Below are 19,111 nucleotides of genomic sequence, written 5' to 3'. Positions count from 1 at the left end.
ACTCCAAATATATTATTTTATTATATTATTTTTTCAATCCAAATGCCAGCAAAAACATAATCAAGTTGACTATATAGATTAATTAAATTCAATTTGTTACCTTACAATGTACTGTAACATTTTTCTTGGTTATTTTTAATAACGTGCGCTCATATGATAGACTAAAACATAATATATTTGCCTCTATTAGATTTAACCTAAGTACTCACAAATTCCCAGACCCTCTTCCCTGTGATTCAGTATTTTTCCACTACACATTATGTACAAACTATGTTTTTTATTTTTCTCTTTGTCAATCAAGCAGTTGATTTAAAGAATTTTCATCTTAACTGGATGTTGCTCCAATAAATTGTTTAAATATGAGGCATTTTGTTTTGAGATGGTTGAGAATTAGTGCAGGAGAACATGGGATGTTGTTTTTGACATGGAAACCAAAATATGGCGATAGACAAAGGAAGACAAATGTGGCCTGGGGGAAAGACACAGGGTCATATTGGCCCTGGAGAAGGTTATGTTCTTCAAAGACAAACACAGCTTTGGTCTCTCTCAGACGCAAACATTCTATGGTGTGAGAGCCTCAAGGCTTGGCTTCTGTTTCATTTCAACTCACTAGCTCATATCCCATTACAGCCAACTCCCTGGTTCTTTCCCATCTCGTCTTCCATTCGGACACTAGACATATTGCACCCGTTTTTACTTTTATCTCTCCATCCCTCCGAGAAGAGAGGAAAGACCAGACTAGATCCTTCTCCATCAGTCTGGAATCAGGCCTTCCAGTCTGAAAGTGAGACTGTGCGTCCGTCTGCCCATGTGCGCATTTGTGCATGTGGATGCTTCCAGGCATATGGACCCCCAGCAGCACCATTAGACAGATCTGAAGATGAACAGGGAGGGTGTAGTCAGTCAATCAATTAATCAGCAGCTAATTGTAATTAATCCCACAGGCTGAGCGCCAGCTGCAGAACAGCGGGCTCTTAACAGAGTAATGCTGAGTTTTAATACAGTCCCTCTACTCTCTTTAACAACACTACCACCAGATAGATATATCAAACTCATGGACAGTTGTAGAGCACAGTAAACTAGCCTGTTATTGCAAATTAGTCATAAATATGGTGCAATCTGCAATAATCAAATACTGTATTTATTACCAATAATTACATCCCCTGGTGACAGCTCCAGCGAACCTTCTACAGGGTTTCTGCAGGTTTTACCAAGTCAAATTTAAGGCCTTTTTAAGTCTATTATGAATGAAATGTAAGACCTAGCTGATTGGCTGCAATATAAGTAATAATATGTTGGTCTCATTTGTAGTCGTAATACAGCGAATTATATTTGGACAAGCGAAAGAAAAAACTACAACACTACAGAATAAAAACAAAACAATCTAAAGTGCTACAGGAGGATTTCATTGAGCATAAGAGGTTACTCTTTAGAGGTTATTAAAGGAACGCGCTGACTTATTGGGACTTTAGCTTATTCACCGTATCTCCCAGAGTTAGATAAGTCCATACATACCCTTCTCATCTCACCGCTAGCCTAGCTTAGCATAGATCCTGGAGGTAACCAGCTCAACATTTTCCTATTTACATGTTGTGATTTGTATAGTCACAGCAAGTACAAATAACAAGGTCACATGAGACACAGCCATCAACCTGGGAACTATTCTCAGAAAGGCGAAGCACTGCTACTTCTGCTACTTGGGCGGCGTGATTTGCTTGCAGAACTCCAGGCGAACTCTCTGCTCCTCACCACAGTGCTTCAGGTGCTGCGAGCAAATCACTCCGCCCAAGTAGCAGAAGTTGCAGTGCTTCGCCTTCTGAGAACATAGTTCCCAGTTTATATACGGTTAGAAGATGGCTGTGTCTCATGTGACCTTGCTTTTTGTACACGCTGTGACTATACAAATCACAACATGTAAATAGGAACATGTTGGCGTCATTTTGTCACTTATTGGGAGTAGTAGGCTAGATGGAGCCGGTAACCTCCAGGATCTGTGCTAAGCTAGGCTAGCGGTGGGTACGTCAGACAGAGTTACAACACGCACGGAGATGAGAAGGGTATGTATTGACTTATCTAACTCTGGGGGATACGGTGAATAAGACAAAGTCCCAATAAGTCGGCGTGTTCCTTTAAAGTAAAGCACTACATAGATGTAGGAAATTTAAAACCTGGAACACAATACTTGAGCAAATTTAAGACTTTTTAAGGGCTAAAAGTTTGATTTAGAAATTTTTGACTTTTTAAGACCCCACGAAAACCACACTTCTAAGCTGCAGTTCTTACTGCTGTAGCATGAGTTACTGTTTAACAAGAGAGATAAAGTGCAAAGAATGAACCACTCAGTTACTGTATGGATCAACATACTACAAGTACATGACTACATACAAGTAAATGGAAACTCATTGGAAAATCTGTGTATACCAAAAAAAAGTTAATTTGCAAGAATTACGAAAAAAAAGCTTTCTCCCCATTTGTCAACTGGCTGATATATTAGTGTACATTGTTTCTGCAACTAACAAAAGAGTCAATCTTTACTATTTTGACAGCTGTCCTGAACAAAGCACTACACAAGCAGCCAAAACAACACAAACTCTTGACACAGTACCAAATAGATGAAAGACAGAAAGATGAACGACCCCACAGGGCTTTGCCAGGAGAAAATGTTTACAACAACTGAGCCTTTAGCCATGAATGGAGCTGCATCATGGAGATAGAAAGACACAGACATGGTTTTAATGTCTAAACAGCTTGTGTTTTTTAAGCTTACCTTAGAGTACTGTCTACGAAGACTGAAGCGCTGTACCATCCTGACTGATGGTATTGTACTCACAGCTGGAACCCCTGTCTAATCCTCTCCAATGATATCCCTCCAAAGTACACACTGCCTCACATAGTACAGTCTACATTCACACACGTGAAGTGAGGACAGAGAGAGATAAATAAAAAGGGAGGGAGAGCAAACAAAGATAAAGACAGCTCAGCTGTGTTGCCCTCTACTCATATTCACAGTGATCCCCTGAGCTCTGTCTCTCACAGACACGGTCACTTGCACAAGAAGCTCACACCACATGGCTATCAATGCCCAAATTATTTCCAGTGTACACACACGCACTATTTGGAACACACACAAAAATGAGGTCTTTCAGTCACACATCCTCTTCTGAGACATTCACACAACATGCATCACACACAGCCAGTGCTCAGCTCTCACTCATCTAGGACGAGGCAAGGTTGCCTCCTGCTTCCTGTCAGTGAGCCGAAGGGTGGAGTGAAAAGGAGGAGGGGTAGATGGGAGAGGAGGAGGGACCAGCTGACTGCCTATACTAACTATCTCCAGGGACATAGGGAGGGGGAAAGGGAAGGAAAGAGGAAGAAAAGGCAACAGAAGTGCGGAGGGGGAAATTGGTGAGAAAAAGGAAAAAAAAGAAAAAAGAAAAAAAGAGAGAGGAAGAAAGAATCATCATTTCCTGATACACACTCAAATTTAGACAAGCTATGCAACCCCCGACCTCCACTAACAGCAGGATGTCACACACCTCCAAAGTCGACCCCACTGTTACTATGGCAACCCAAGCAGGGCGTAGCTCTAGGCAGCTTGCTGCAAGTTTCGGGGTAACCACGGCGACTGCTTGGATGACCTGAATGACATTGCTGTGTTGCCGTGCGGAGACAGGGCTGAGAGATGGGCGAGACAGGTAATCATCTCTGCCAAGAGCGAGCCACAGACCACAGAGAGGCTGATGGTCGTCCACCACAGCAGCAGGACTAAAAGGAGCACAGATGTCTGGCTCTCAGCCCTGCCCTGTCATCCCAGGTGAGGTCACTCACATAGGACTGAATGATACTTCATTTTACAGATGAAGAAAGGGGAAAGAAGTTTCTTAAATTCAGCTCACAGATTAAAGCCATCAGTTTCACTTGGCTATCAACGCGTACTGGTCTAGACTTACTGCCCAGTGCCCACTGCTGGATTGACAGACAACTATCACTTAATATGTGACACACTGATACGGAGTCCTTGGTATGGCTTATTTAATTCATCAAAAGATCAGTCTAGTCTACAACGAACATGAGCTCATAATGACAACACCACCTCTACCTCCACATGAACCAAGCCCAGTGCCGCTTAGCTGATCTGACAGTGACCTCTGGTGGCAGACAGAACAAACTGAAGTATCATGGTAAGGTGGTGAAAAATCAAAACATGAGGTAAAAGATTAGATTGTTAAGGGCTGGGAGGTTTCAACAAACCAATACCCCCCCACACACACGTATACACAAATTGATGCTGATTATTTTCCATTACGAAAGTTGCAGAACATGTAACCCCATTCAATACTTTTAATGATCTTTGGATTAAACACACCTTGGTCTTACAAAAAAGACAAATGTATTTTAAAACACACTACATAAGTACTACATAAATAGATGATTAACCAAGCAGAATACTAAAGAAAGGATTTTTAAAAGTACAATGATGTATAAACTTGTTGTATTGCAGCTTTTACTGTTAGTCTATAACAAAACCATTAACCATTCCTCCTGTTAATTCTGAACATTCCCTTCCAATGGACGTGATGGTTTACAAAATATAAAATATATTATATTACAAACAATATAAGTTATTATGAGGCTTCAGCAGTCTGAGTTGGTCAAATCAGGTGAATATTTTCCGAAGCAAAATTCCTCCTTTTTGTTTCCCCGCATAGTGTTTCAGTGCTGAGCTGTGGTGGAGGGATGGTAACAAAAGGCCGGTAAGAACAAGAGAAATGATTAAAGTAAGGAAAACCTGGCACCTGACAATTGTTTTAAGACAGACTTAAAAAGTTGTGAACCGCTCATAAAAATTGGCTTCACTGTTATGTATTATTGTGTATCTATACATGTGTCTCATTTGTTAGCAAGCTGCACCATGGATATCTGATAGACAGCAGTAATGGTAGACCTAATCTCCGCATTCACAGCTGATACAGCAGGGAATGTTACATCAGCAGCAAGGTGAACCTTAACTTTGATTGACAGTTCACTGACAAATAAGGCCCGACACCAGTGAAAGGGTAAAAGAGACACATTGATCAACCTGTGTAGTGAAATGATTTGCGGCTGTTGTCACTTACCCTGTCCGTCTCCTCCGTGGAGTGGTACCCTGATGACAGCACCACATCGCCCCCGGTGCATCCAGGTGTGGGGCTGCTGGGTGTGGTTTCAGCAGGGGAAGAGGAGCGTGGACGTCTGATGTGCTGCTGTGGATCGTGGGTGTGGCGGCGGTGCGGGGCCTGGGGGCTACCTCTCACGAGAGGATCGCGGTCTCCGCTCCCAGATCCTGACCCGGATCCTTTACTGCGGCGGCTCTGCAGGCTGGTCCCACGCCTCATCATGCCCACAGCGCCTGAGCCCTGGCCAGCTGCAGAGGGAACCACAGGAGCAGAGAGGTGGTCAGATTCAGGACAGCAGGGCCCCAAGGCATCCTCAGGGGCAGAGGGGGAGGAGCCACCTGCTGACACTACAGAGGAGGAGGAGGAGGAAGACGAAGAGGGGATGTTGGAGCGAGAGAGGCGTTTACATTGCTGCTGGAACAGCTGTTTCAGTCCCTGGCCAAGAACCCCCATGCTCTCCCTGGCGTTTTGGCTCATCTTACTGAAGGAGGGGTGCTCTGACTGGAATGGGGCCCTCTTCAACTCTGGGCCTTGTGATCCCCCTGCTTCTCTTCGCGCTCCAGGACCTAAAATGGGGCCCACCCCCTCTGACTCCCTTTGATTGTCATCCCCCTGCTGCATGTGTCCCTGCTGACCTCTCATGAATAGCAGGGAGGAACTGTCCTATTAATCAGTCTGCTAACACTTCCCTATCTATCTGTAAGACATGCAGAAGGTCAGACCAGGAAAATGACTAAAGGAGAGAAGAAAACAGTAGAGAACAGTGGAAGTGGAGATGGGGCTGTCTGATGGAGGGTTGGATCGGCTCAGTGGCGGTCAGAGGGATGAATCCAAAGGGGGAGCATGCATCTTTGATTCAGGAACAAGTAGCCATGCTGGTCTAGCACAGAGAGAGAGGAGATGGATTATGAGAGGCTGGAATGTTTCCTAGATCCAGTGACATGAAATCACTACTTTTCACTTTAACTTGTGACCATTTGTATCTTTGAAATTTCATGCAAATGGTAGAAAGTGTGAATGCAGAGTGATCAGTCTGCAGGTTGGACAGCATTAGGCCCCGATCAGATGGAGCGCTTTTGCAGGTTGCAAAATGCACTGCACTGCCTTTTTTGTTAAAGACGCCCCGATCAGACAGAGTAATGCTTTTGTTATTCTTGCTAGGCAACCACCAAATCACCCGTCCTTGGCCAAACGTTATTTTGCTCTGAAGTTAAATTACGTCGGGCGCTTTTCAGCTTTGAGTTGAAGTTTTTTTCTACTCAAGAGGTGCTCCTGCAAAAACATGAGGTGCATAGAATGGAAAAATGTGAGGCGTTCAGCACCGCTAAAGCAGCAAACACAGTTCACTCTCATTGAAAACAATGACAAAAAGCCACCTGGCTGTGAAAACACACTCTGTGTGATTGGGTCCCTACTCTGCATTTATGTACCAAAATGAATATGCAATTGCATTTTAAAAATAATATAGGACAAATACTGTATCATCAGTTGAAGATGGTATCAGACAGGCTGACTCAGTGACAGATTTGCCAGGCATCTGAATCATTCTACATTCAAACAGGCAAATGTTACATGAGCAAATATAAAGTAATGAAGGAAAACAAGCTGGATCCAGGTTTGCTAGAATGATATAAAGATCAAAAAACAAAGTACAAATTATTTCAAAAGTAAGCAGGTACAATAAATCTGAATATGAGGCTGGCAGAATAAACGAAAGGATGCAGAGAAGAATATAGGGGTGAGAGATATAATGACTCACATCGGGGAAAAACCCACCTACCATCAGCCCAACGGTCAGCCAAGTGTGACTCACTCTTGTGGATTACCTGAGATGGAGGGAGACCAAAGAAAGAAAAACAAAGTCATTTTTATTATTTATTACTTATTTTTTAGTTTACTAATTTTCAATTGAATCACCGACCTTAAGATTCGCAGACAATCAGGCATATAATTTGCAATCAATAATCATTTTCACTCAGAGCTGCGAACATGATAGGCATACTGAACAGAAAATGTGCGATATTGTGCGAAACAACTTTGTGTGTGTGTTCCTCCACGGGCTCATTAGTATCCCCAAAAGCATCCTATCCTTATCCTGTGGTGGTATAAAGACACAATGGCTTCCACACTAGAAACAACATACAGTGCAGTGTCACAAACACTGAACACAGTGCATGAACGCCTCCTGCAGCGTTGCACACTGCCTAGCTGAATCTAAGTCAGTGACAAAAACAGAGTGGATGCCTGATAATATACAAGCTGCCTTCCTCAAGAAGGAACCTTATTGGTGGAACAGTGATTACCTCAGAGACCCATAGACACACAGGCAGGCAGCCCGAGCCCCCATGCAGCATCTCTCATTGAGAGCATAAAAACAAGCGAGGCAGGAACATTCGGAGCCCTGGGGAGGGACAGTTATATACTCAAACTTTATTCCTTCAGCTGAACTGTCAGGTCATGAAGAATAACACAAAGTTGGACAGACAGGGACAAACACTCAAATAAATGAATCAGTGACAGGCTTCATTCGCATTCACTATGAATACAATCAACTGTTCAGTTTTACACTACGTCCAGAGACAAAAGGAGAACGAGCATGAAGCTACTTGCTGGTAGCATATCACTTTTCACAATAGCCACAATGTCACAGCCAAGAAAAGGTGTATTCCTGCACATAAACCCATTCACACAGCAACTTTTACTTTCTTCACAAGCTGAAGAATAACTTCCTTTCTGTGTGAGAATACTGCACTTTGGTATAATATTAAAACGCCACTGATGATGTTGCACCTTACTATTGATAGCTCACTGGTGCTAACGACACTGCACTTTACTATTTTATGATGTGGAGATATTTGGGATTGTGTATTGTTGTCGTGCGGGGGGGAGGGAGGGTTTAGTGGTCTTGTTGTTGTCTGTAGTGTCTATTTGATGAGCTGTATGGTGCGAGATGAATTTCCGAAAGGATCAATAAATGTCTATCCATCCATGATCTTAAATCTGATCTTGTTTAATCTTTTCTGTTTATTAGACAGATTCAGACCAGCAGATACTGATGTGCTTGAAGAGGTTATGTGTTAATAGTGTTGGTGCCAATTAGTGAAATGTGACTGTGGCCTGCCAGAGAGAAAGAGAGCAGGTCACCGGCCTATAGCTATTAAGATATTGCGCTGTCAACCGTTTGGCAGTGCCTTTCATACTAATAATAACAACACAGCTTTATTTACTGATTACAGCTGGGCAATGTATTTTAATAGTTTGACCAAAAAAAAAAAAAGAGTGCTGTCAAACGATTAAAATATTTAATCGCATTAATGTCTTAGTTAACTCGCAATTAATCGCACATTTTTCTCTATTCTAAATGTCCCTTGATTTCTTTTTGTCCCATTATTTTTTCTCATTTCAATGCTCTTATCAACATGATACAACAATACTTTTAAAATGGTGCCTGAACCGAAAGATATATATATAATCCGGAGCACAAAACGGTGAATGCACCACAAGGCTGGCGAGGCAGAGTCTGTGTTTTTCAGCAGCTACAGTCTGGTGTTAGAATCCTCTACAGTGAAATACAATCACACTTTACACCGTTTAGCTGTCAGCATTTTAACCGTGTTTACTACAGCTGCTAGCTAACAGTCGGTAAACGTTAGCTGCTGCTAAGTGTAGTGTTGACTAGCGTCGGCGATGTTTTAGTTCCCTCTAATGTCCGTTTCGTAAGTGGCACCTAAATAAGGCACCGAAATCCGCGTTGCTATTCGGTCCAGTAGATAACGGTCGTTAAGGCACCGGTGCCATATTAGCACCGGGTCTCGGTAAAAAAATGACGCCGTTAAAATGGGTTTGCGTTAACGCCGTTAATAACGCGTTTAACTAAAAGCACTAAAAAAAATGTACAGAAAGTTAATCATAATACATAATTATGTTGCAAATACTCAACTAAATATATCCCTTATAAAATATATAAAGGACATCTGCTTATAGTACCTGGAAATAATAAAGAAATGTAAGTATTTAAAAACTTATTTTACAATAGAGTTTATTGCAATGAAAACATTCTTATTTAACATAACTGAGCATCCGTTTCTTTTTGCAAGTTAATCCTATTTTAATTGTCAGTTTTCTTTCTTTCTTTCAATCCTATTTTAATTGTTTTTTTGTTGTTCCTTCCTGCGGGACTAAGTATATATGCATACTTGTTTGCTTGTTTTTGCATGCACCCTCAAACTGGCCGTCACAGTGAAGTGTAATTGATTATGATGGAGCACTGTGGGTTTTTCCGAGCTTGTGAGTGGAGGGGTAAACCTAAATTAATCCTGTCCTGAAGCTGGAGCCCTGTCCCGACCTCGGTGCCCATCCTTCCCTCTCTGTCTATAAATCCCCTCCTTCATCCCCAGGATGATCCCAAGCTAGATTGGATGGTTTCTTGATTGCCTACGGTTATATATTCAAACTAAATCCTCTTTCAGGAGCATTTAGAGGACAAAGGTTTATTGTCAGACTTTGTGTATGTGTGAGATGTCTTGCATCTTTGTTTAATTGAAGCAAGGCTTGTCGTTCCACCTTTATGAGGTGATGACGCAAAAGAACACTAGATGGATCTTTGAATGACGACAGTCCTGTTCTGACCCAAATTACTTAATTTCACCAAGATATACTACTATGACAGTGCGCCAAAATGCTACTGAAAAACTGCACCAGTTAGTATTATTCTGTATTTGAGAAAAACTAAATTACAAAAATAATGTGAAAGAGAAGGACATCTTAAGTTCAATATCCTTTTTCCTAACACTGAAATGTTTAACAGTGTTTGCTCCAGATAATGTTAACAAAAATGTTATACTTTGGTGATCCTCTTAAGAACATTCTCCCTTCACTTTCTCCTCGGATCAACCTCCGAAACATGTATGGATGCATTTTGGTTTATTTAAGTCCTGTCCTCCACAGAAACAGACCAGTGATTATCAGTGAATAACAGGTGTCGGTGACAGACGGGATCAGCGAGTCAGCATGTTTCTCAGAAATGTCACAATACTGTCAAAGGTGGATTACAAACAACCACATGGACAATGGCCTCTCTGGAACTTTGTTATCCTCACTCATGCCCTTGTATAAATACACACACATACGTCCTTGTCCTTAGTTCTGCAGCTCATTCCATTTAGCTGAGCTGCCACTCGTCCAAGCCTGCTGTCATTGTCTTTGTAGAGATGGTGAAAGCTCAGCAGAGTTCTGGCACTGGCAGACTGAAACAGCTCACACTGACAATTTGTCATTTTGCGGACTGTGACAAGTATGTGAGAATTACCGTAATATAATGGATCCAAGATTCAGTATCGTGATAAATACTTGAAAAATAATCTTGTTATTAATGTCCTGATTTCTTTGCTTTATTTAAACAAAGCTCTGTCAAGTGCTAGCGTTTAACAAGGAATAACAATATCACAGGTCCCTGTAAATGTTCACTTTTGCTTTCTGGATAGAAAACAGCTGCAGCTTCATTCATTCAGAAAGGTTATATTAATTAAGCTGTGGAACTTAAGTGTTCTAAAATCACATCCATTATCATTATTGAAACAAATAAGACCACCAAAGGTGATTACTTAAAAGGAGATTAAGCCTCCAGAGTTACAATGGTAAGAGATCAGCTCAAATAGCTAAGTGATAAAGCAGACAATGTGCAATCTAGCAGAACCTGAGATAAATTATGTATCATTACAATGCAAAGTACTATAGTCTTTTCATGCAAATTTTGCAATAGTCACAGTACAAATATCTGCATAATAACCTGATCACTTACTCTTCTTGACTCTTGTATTTAGTTCTACTCTTGACATAAAAAAGTTGCAAATTTAGCATGACCAGCACAAGTGGGGGTCAATCTGGCCCGTGCTCTTTTGACATCGAAGCAGCCATGTTGTTGTTCAGTGCTAAACATACAGTCGAACAACTCAAAATATATGGCCATAGCCTAAACAAGCCCATTCAGTGTTTCCAGAGGAGTCTGAGAGCTGGCATGGAATAGACCAGTCTTTGTTCCCTCTGAACCAAACACAGGCCCATCGCTGCTCTTTGTGCTGTGCCTCTTTCACTGACAGACACACATCAATAAGAGGGGAATTAGGCCAGCGAGTTCTGGCAGCGATGTTTGTGTGTGAGTGCATGCACAAATATGTGTGTGTTTGTAATCGGAGAAAGCCAGAAAAGGAAAGAGAAAGAGAGACAGCCAGAATTATATTGTGTGGAAATGTGCATATGCGTGCATACAGTACGTATGTGCGTGTTTGTGTGCGTTGTGTTTGACCGATGGAAACTGGACCATATCTCATTCAGCAGCTGCATAATGACGGCACAGGCAGGAAACAGGAACAATCGTTATTGTATCTATATGTGTGTGTGTGTGTGTGTGTGTGTGGGGGCGGCAGAGAATAGCACAGTTGTGTCAGTTCTGACAGTGCGGGAGATGACTTCAGCATACTGCAAAGAGTGTGATAAGAGACACAACTCTTTGTATCAGACAGGGAGAAGAGAGAAAAGAGATAGAGGTGTACAGAGGGACTGAAAGAGGCCAGAATGGATGAAAGGCATCTCATCCACGGCGTGTTACGCCTGGCCGTGTCGGGTTCACCTCGGGCGCTCAGTACAGAGTGTGTCTGAATGAGGAGGTGAATGGCAGGTAGTTCCCTGACAGAGGCAGGCACAACGCCCTATTGTGCAAGATGAAACCCTAAGGGAGGCCCTGCTGCCAAAGTTGCGCTTAGCTTTCCAGGAACAAGACAAACCAGAAGACATACAAACATTTACTCCTACACATGCAGACATTAAAAACCACAACCACAATTCTGTATTTTCTTAATGACATCACAGACTTGCATTCAAAAGAATGACAAATGTTGTCTGCTTGTACAGCTTCCAAGAAGACTATTATTGGAGACTGATTCACACCTGATATCTGTGTTAAACTGACCTGGATACACTTTTTCAAAATATTTTTAATCTTGAACATGTGACCACTAGCTTAAATAAAGCAGAATCTTCATGTATGGATGCAGAGGATACCCAATATTTAAAAAGTAATTTTATCTCTTGGGCAATAGGAGCCATTGCCATCTGTAACTACAACCCTAACCCTCGTTAGCAACCCCCACTCATATTGCTGTGAAAACAAAAATGTTCATCACAAAAAAACAAATAAAAACTACACATATGCACACATACACACCCACACAAAGGTGGTATACTGGGTATAAAGCAAGTCTGAGTAATCTGACTACCTAACTGAGTCTGTGAGGTGGAAAGCTGCAAAGACAAAGCAACTTTCATCTCCACAGAGGAACTATTACAGTTGTACAGGGCTGTAAGTATTACATGTATCACTGAGGTATAGGTTGTACAGAGGGGTCGGACAGTGAACAAATCTAGAAAGCAGCACAGTGAAGTCAAACATAATTGAAGATTGACTGTGAGTCATCCGGCTGCATGTTTAACATGTTGGACGGAGCTATACATTTACTGGGGATGCCTTGTTTAAATCACATCTATGCATATGTGCTCAACACCACAGCAAGTGCCCTAATGCATAATTCACCATGTGCATGGAACTGACACTGGTCCATGTTGACTACAACACTAACACTAATTTGTCTTAGCTGATGGAGTGGTGGTATTGAGGATCTAATTTTGATTGAACTGTTTATTAGTAAGACAGATTTAATTTAATTTAAATTTAATTTAGAGAAATTAGTAAAGTATGTAATGCATTTTAATCCCTGCAAAGTGGCCTTTACTTATACTAAACTGATAGGTGTTTAACAGTGGCTTGGCCAACATAGCTCATATTCCACCAGCTCTGGCAAGGTATCATCAACTGTCAACAGGCTGGAAACCACCGACACACCAGCTGAAATCTCATAACAGAGATTGTGTTAAAGGCGCAAAACCATAAGGAATGGGAAAGGGAACGTGTGTCAGCGTCAACACATTACTTTGTGCGACTGAAGAGAGAAACCTGTCAGACTCACAGGTCAAAGGGCATCTGGCTCTTTGTGGTGCCAGCAGGTGAGAACAACTGTACGCAGTCAGATATAAATCATTCACATCGTCACATATTTAAATAACTCTTCAGTCAGATCTCTGAGCCCAGGTAACCAGACACCTCTACAGCCCAATAGGGGGATTCGTGGGGATCAGCACATCCAAGCTCTGTTCTTGAAGCTCTTAGGTTTCATTCAGACTAAATGAGGGGGTCCAGCTATTCGCCGCAGGGTTGTGCAGCAGTGGGAGTGTCACTTAAATGGCCAATTTGTGTGTCGTCCTGTTGTGTTCTTTAACCCCCCTAATGTAGCACAAGTAGAGCGTATATTTCAAAATTATTGTTATCTGTCAGATTGTTTATAGATCTCAACATTTCTGACCGCACTTGAAGGCAGCTTCATTTCACGGAGAAAGAAAAGAGACGAGCGACTGTGCATTGTGCTGGACTTTGCTGCTCGTTTTTTACCCTCATAGTGTTTTAAAATAGAGAGATAGATAGAGGCTACTGTACAGGACTCTCGCACTGCCTCAAAATGGACTGACAAATCTGATCGCTGGTTACTAGACAAAGCAGGTGGGTATCTTTCAAACTTCAACATTTTCCACGTGAACCTATCCTTTAATACTACTATGTTTTTAAAGTGAAAACGCTTGTGACGCTGTGTGACCCCTGCTTCTTTTCTGCCTCCGTCTTCAAACAGGAAAGGATCAGAGGGAAGCAGGCAGCGCGTTGGCACTAGAAACCACAGCTTTTATAAAGGAATTTCACCTTCATTCTGGTAGTGTGGGTATCACTCCTACTGGAGAGAATAAACCCAGTCTGTCCACATGAAAACCACAATGGTACAGCGTTTTACTAGTAAATGTTTCTTGATGGCATTGGCAAAACAAAAAGGGGGGGGAGAGAAATAGGGGGAGAGAGAGAGAGAGAGAGAGAGAGAGAGAGAGGGGGGGGGGGGGGAAAGAGTGTTTCCTCTTTCCTCTCTCACACTTCCTCTTTAGCCACAGCTGACCTTTGGTTGAGAGAACAGCCAAAGCACTGCCTGAATGATGCTGAAATTGTTTAGACTCCAAAGGACTGAAAAAACTAGAATTCCGCCTCACAGTTGTATGCCTCCGCCAACCAGTAATGTTGCAGTATATATACATCTGTGTCTGTCCAGACTCATAATATATGCAAGACTTTGAAGGAATTCAATAAAAGGCAAAACGTAGATGCTTCACGCACATCTTCAACCTGGCAGCAGCCGCAACACAGAAGATCTATACTTTCACCACAGTTTCAAGGTGGGCACCCAAGATCAGTGTAACTAATTCAGTATCCGACCAAATGTCTGCTCTTCTGTTCCTGAGTATGGCGTAGAATAATGGTCCGAAAAGCATTCTTGCAGAACATTATGATATCACAGTGAATTTGACCTTTGGGGTATAAAATGTCATCACGTCAACATTTTATTCTATCAGACATATGTGTAAAATGTTGTCATAATTGGCATATGAATTCTTGAGTTATGGCCAAAAATGTGTGATGTGAGGTCACAGTGACCTTAGGCTCCCATTACCAGACCTAAAGTATCTCCACAGCTAGGTCTGGCTACACCGCTTATCTATTCTGGGATAAGGGGGGAATAAGCGCTGCTTTGTTTGTATTTCTTTAAACCAATCACAACTGTCCTGGGCGGCACTAAGCCCCTGATGCAGCGACAGTCCCCTTGCAAAATAGATAGGGGAGATAGCGGAAGGGTAGGGACATCCGGTGCGTGAGACTGGCTTTATCAAAGCACTGTACATCTAGTAAGCCAGACTACAGTGACCTTCACCTCCAAAATCTAATCAGTTCATCCTTGAGTGCAGGTGGACGTTTGTGCCAAACTTAAAGACATTTTCCTCCAGGCGTTCCTGAGATATTTCGTTCACGAGTATAGGAGGGATGGACTTAAGTACGGAAAGACGTACGGACAACCTGAAAACATAAAGCCTTCGGCCATGGCTTTTGCTGGTAGGAAGTCATTCAAACATATTCAGTATCTGAATCCTTTTGAATCTCTTACTGAACATTTTCACATTATTTTTTTGAAAAGAAAAAGGACAACGAAATTAAAACTACAACCTATTACTTTACATATAGTAAAACCACATAACACTAGATGATATCTAGTGTCATAAGGCGGTTGTCTCACCTCAATTATGTTAGTATGAAGTAAAAACGGCATTGACAAGATTACTGAGCAAAGCGCATTGGGTTTATGTTGAACATCATCAATAATTATATATATATATAATATATATATATATATATATATATATATATATATATATATATATTATATATATGCCATTTTTTTGTGTCTAAAAATTGTACAGCCATGTGCCTTCTGTGCTACACACTCGTCCAGGTGCCCTCAACAACCACAAGGACTCTAGTGCAGCAACAAAGACATGACCGTTTACCAGCTTCCCACTCACAAAAACACTGCCGGAGGTTCTGTACCACTGCCAAGAATTTAACCCAGGTCTTTGCTGTATGTCTCTCTATATTACACAACATGTTTTCATCTGCAGCAGAGGGAAGCAACTAAGCATAAAACAAGAGAAATGTGTTTGTTTCTGCTCAAAATGTTCTTTACTTATTGAATTATTAAATGTGGCAAAAAATATTCTGGAACATCAAATAATGCATCAATTCATCCATCTTCTATACCACTTATCCTATTCAGAGGTGCAGGTGGCTGAAGCCTTAGCATGGCATACATGTGGCGAGAAGTCTAGTACATCCTGGACACAGCACAGCCTATCACAGGGCTTATACATCCTCATAAACTGACAAACACGGTCACACCCATAGGCAATTTAGAGGTCAATTTTTGGCCAATTCACCCAACCTGCATATCTTTGAACTATGGGGAGAAATCGGAGGACCTAGAGGAGATGTAACTTATTTAAAAAAAACTAAAATATCAGAAGCAATTTGCTCATGCAGGAGTTTCATGCTGATTGTAAAAAAAAATCTAACTATTATATAGAACAGCAGTGGTTTTGGAAATATTACTGGTATGCAGAACAATAATTTATGCATGACATTAAGTTATTTCACTTAATGGACTCACTGTGTTATCTTTTATAACCCAACTCTAAATTGTACATTGCCAAATAGACACACATACATTATTATATTTAATGTAAACAATCAAAAGATCACAGCCAGTCTACAGGACATGTGACGTCACACACAAGTAAAACTACACTCTACAGTATCTATACAGTAACTTCTTCCCTTTTTGCTTCATTTCCTATCAAAACCTCTAAAGTCTTTACAACAGAAGTCTCTACCAATATGGGTAATACATGAAATCATCACATGTATATCTTTAACTACAATCTACTTCATGTCATCTTTCTAAACCAGTATCAGTGTGCAGCTTAGTTGTGAGAAAGTCTGGCTTCCTGTACACACAGCCAATTAATCAGCCCCTGTGACAGTCAGGCAAGCATACAGCAAGCTGTGTTAATCTTGTGATCTGGTCTAGGATAAGCACATCTTCACCACATCTGATGCTAAAGTGTAACGTGTGTAAAGTGTTACATGAAGCCGATCTCAAGTCAGAGGGGATGGCAACTCCATCTTTAGGGACCACTGAGTTCTATTTTGTTAGCATTGTGCGTGCAAACACTACACATACACAAACACATTGCACTCCTACAAAGACTTTCAATTCTAAGCTCAGCTCACAACAGGGAGGGCACAGAGTGAGTGCAAGAGGAGAGGAGGAGGAGGAGGAGGAGGAGGAGGAGGAGGAGGAGGAGAAGGAGGAGGAGGGCAGCGTCATCGTGGTGGTCTGACTGTCGGACTGAGACATGAATGGCTGCAGTGCCCTGAAGGGGTAGCAAAGCTCTTTCAGCCACTTAGCATATACTTAATATAAAACTTACATATCCCGGACAGTTCAAAAAACCCTCTACATGTGTGTATGTATACTGTTCATACATGCAGTACAGGGGAGAGAGAGAGATGAAAACAGTTAGCACAGTTATCAGAATGGATGAGTAGAGTAAATGGGTGAAAACAAACCTTCAGTCCATATTCACGACAATGTAGTAGATTTCCTTCATCGCAGAGGTGATAACAACCTGCTGCATCGGGCCCACAGGTCTTCAAGAAAGAGAAGAAAAAGTGAGATGGAAAAAAAGGCTTCCTTGGCACATTGTAGTCTCTGCATCTGCCTGTGTATGTGAGAGTGTGTATGTCTCTCTCTCGGTCTGTCTCCTAGACACTGATAATAATAGGTTGCGGGGTAAAAAGCTCTTCTGTGAAAAATATTAGGCATCAAATGTAATAATGAAAAATACTAGGCAGTTGAGACTGAAATAAACCCTGCTGAGGGTCTATTAAAACGTGTGTTGGTTGCAACTGGTAGGCCCCTTGCTAATATCATGAGAGACAGACACATTGATATGACAGCATCATAGTAAATAAAATAAAAAAGTTTCATGAATTAACTGGAAATCAACACCTACCTAATCACAACTTTTAAGTCCATAACAAGCCAGCGAAGTCTTAAAACACATGATCTTATGATGATGATGATGATCTTCCTGAAGCAACGAATTCTATCTGTTATGTGCAATGAGACAAACCTGCGCAGGTTTGTCTGTACACTATAATATTCTACAATTTAATATTTGAACTGAAGTAGGCTACTGCAGAAAAAAGCCCGCATGTGAATACTATGACACCACAGGAGATGAAATATAACGTTAGTGACTGTTACGAAAGATAAGTTGAATAACAACATACTTTACGCTCTACAGAATTAACGTTAAAGTAATAACAAACGAACCTTCTTTTATGTTGTGAAAACACGTGAAGCAAAGTGTATAAAGCTAAAAAAAAAAAAATCGTTGACATGTTAGTTCAGTGGCATTCAGTGAGTAGCAGCAGTGTGTTAACCTATTTTATATACAGTCTACAGTGTTAACGGACTCGGGTTGACAGTCCCGTTTGTGTCATTGCACAGAGCTGCTGTTTCGATGAAAACATCTAACGCTACATCGACATTCTTAACAGCTTTTCATCGCGGCACAGAGACGCAGCACACATCACACAGAGGCACAAACTGACGGTAAATCCACCCGAAAAAACAAACTAAAAATATATTTCACACTTACATGGGTGATAGCAAACTGTTGGAGCTGACACAGACGTTCAGCGAGCAGCACCCCTCCTCCGAGTACCGTCCGCCCCACGGTCTGCTCGTCCAACGTCCGCTCTCAGTTCTGACGTCATGGCGTAGGACGTAACCTATAGCGAAGTGGCCAAAGACTGAATGTTGTGATAAGAAGCCTCACTCGCGTATTAAAAACGGATAGCTACACCTCTGGTTCAGACCATAGACTACAGTCTATGGTTCAGACATGAAAAAAGCGTTTCGTTAAGTAGCCTACCACATACATGTGTGTTTAGTATTAGGCTACTAAGCAAGCACAAATTAAAGTCTCAGCACAATTTAGTTCCAAAAATGTTTTGTTTTTTTTAATTAGTTCGAAAATTAGATCAGAAAGTCATCTGTTAGTAAATGCTTGGATGACATTAAAGGGTTAGTTCACGGTTTGTCAACCCAGGCATTTTATTGATGCTTCCAATTAAGGCAGAACAATCTGTCGATTGGTCGATGAACAGAAAATTTAATTACCAGCCTACTTATCGAGTAACGTCATGTAGTAGCAGCCTACAATGTTTTCCTCTGAAGTAGAAACACCAATTTGTTTGGATAAAAATCCACCTTCTTATACACATCTGCACTCAATGGGAAAATACAATGAATAAAACATATATATATATATATATATATATATATATATATATATATATGTTGCTTTCGTGAAATAGTAGCAGTAAAGTTACATTAATGAAGATTGACTGG

At 41.4% G+C, this 19,111-nt stretch overlaps 1 protein-coding gene across 6 annotated transcripts in view; it reads right to left on the bottom strand.

The window, feature by feature from the left end:
- tmcc1a (transmembrane and coiled-coil domain family 1a) overlaps positions 1 to 18,442 on the bottom strand; it is a 47,478-nt gene extending 29,036 nt beyond the window's left edge. The window contains exons 1-5 of one of the 6 annotated variants that reach the window (XM_078255314.1): positions 18,357 to 18,436; positions 17,260 to 17,340; positions 10,286 to 10,402; positions 6,937 to 6,982; positions 5,118 to 5,404 (exon numbers count right to left, since the gene is read on the bottom strand). In XM_078255314.1, the coding sequence (XP_078111440.1) occupies positions 5,118 to 5,404; positions 6,937 to 6,982; positions 10,286 to 10,312 (360 nt within the window). In that variant the 5' untranslated portion in view covers positions 10,313 to 10,402; positions 17,260 to 17,340; positions 18,357 to 18,436. Of the gene's footprint in view, positions 1 to 2,767; positions 3,219 to 5,117; positions 6,037 to 6,932; positions 6,983 to 10,285; positions 10,403 to 17,259; positions 17,341 to 18,356 lie in introns of those variants that run through there. The other 5 variants (XM_078255313.1, XM_078255315.1, XM_078255312.1 and 2 more) reach the window with 5 other exon arrangements.
- Positions 18,443 to 19,111: the final 669 nt, after the last annotated feature.

Source organism: Sander vitreus, chromosome 7 (genome assembly GCF_031162955.1).
Source record: "Sander vitreus isolate 19-12246 chromosome 7, sanVit1, whole genome shotgun sequence".
Lineage (NCBI taxonomy): Eukaryota > Metazoa > Chordata > Actinopteri > Perciformes > Percidae > Sander > Sander vitreus.
Note: the sequence above shows the minus strand (reverse complement) of the source record. Positions and strands in the feature narration are given on the sequence as shown.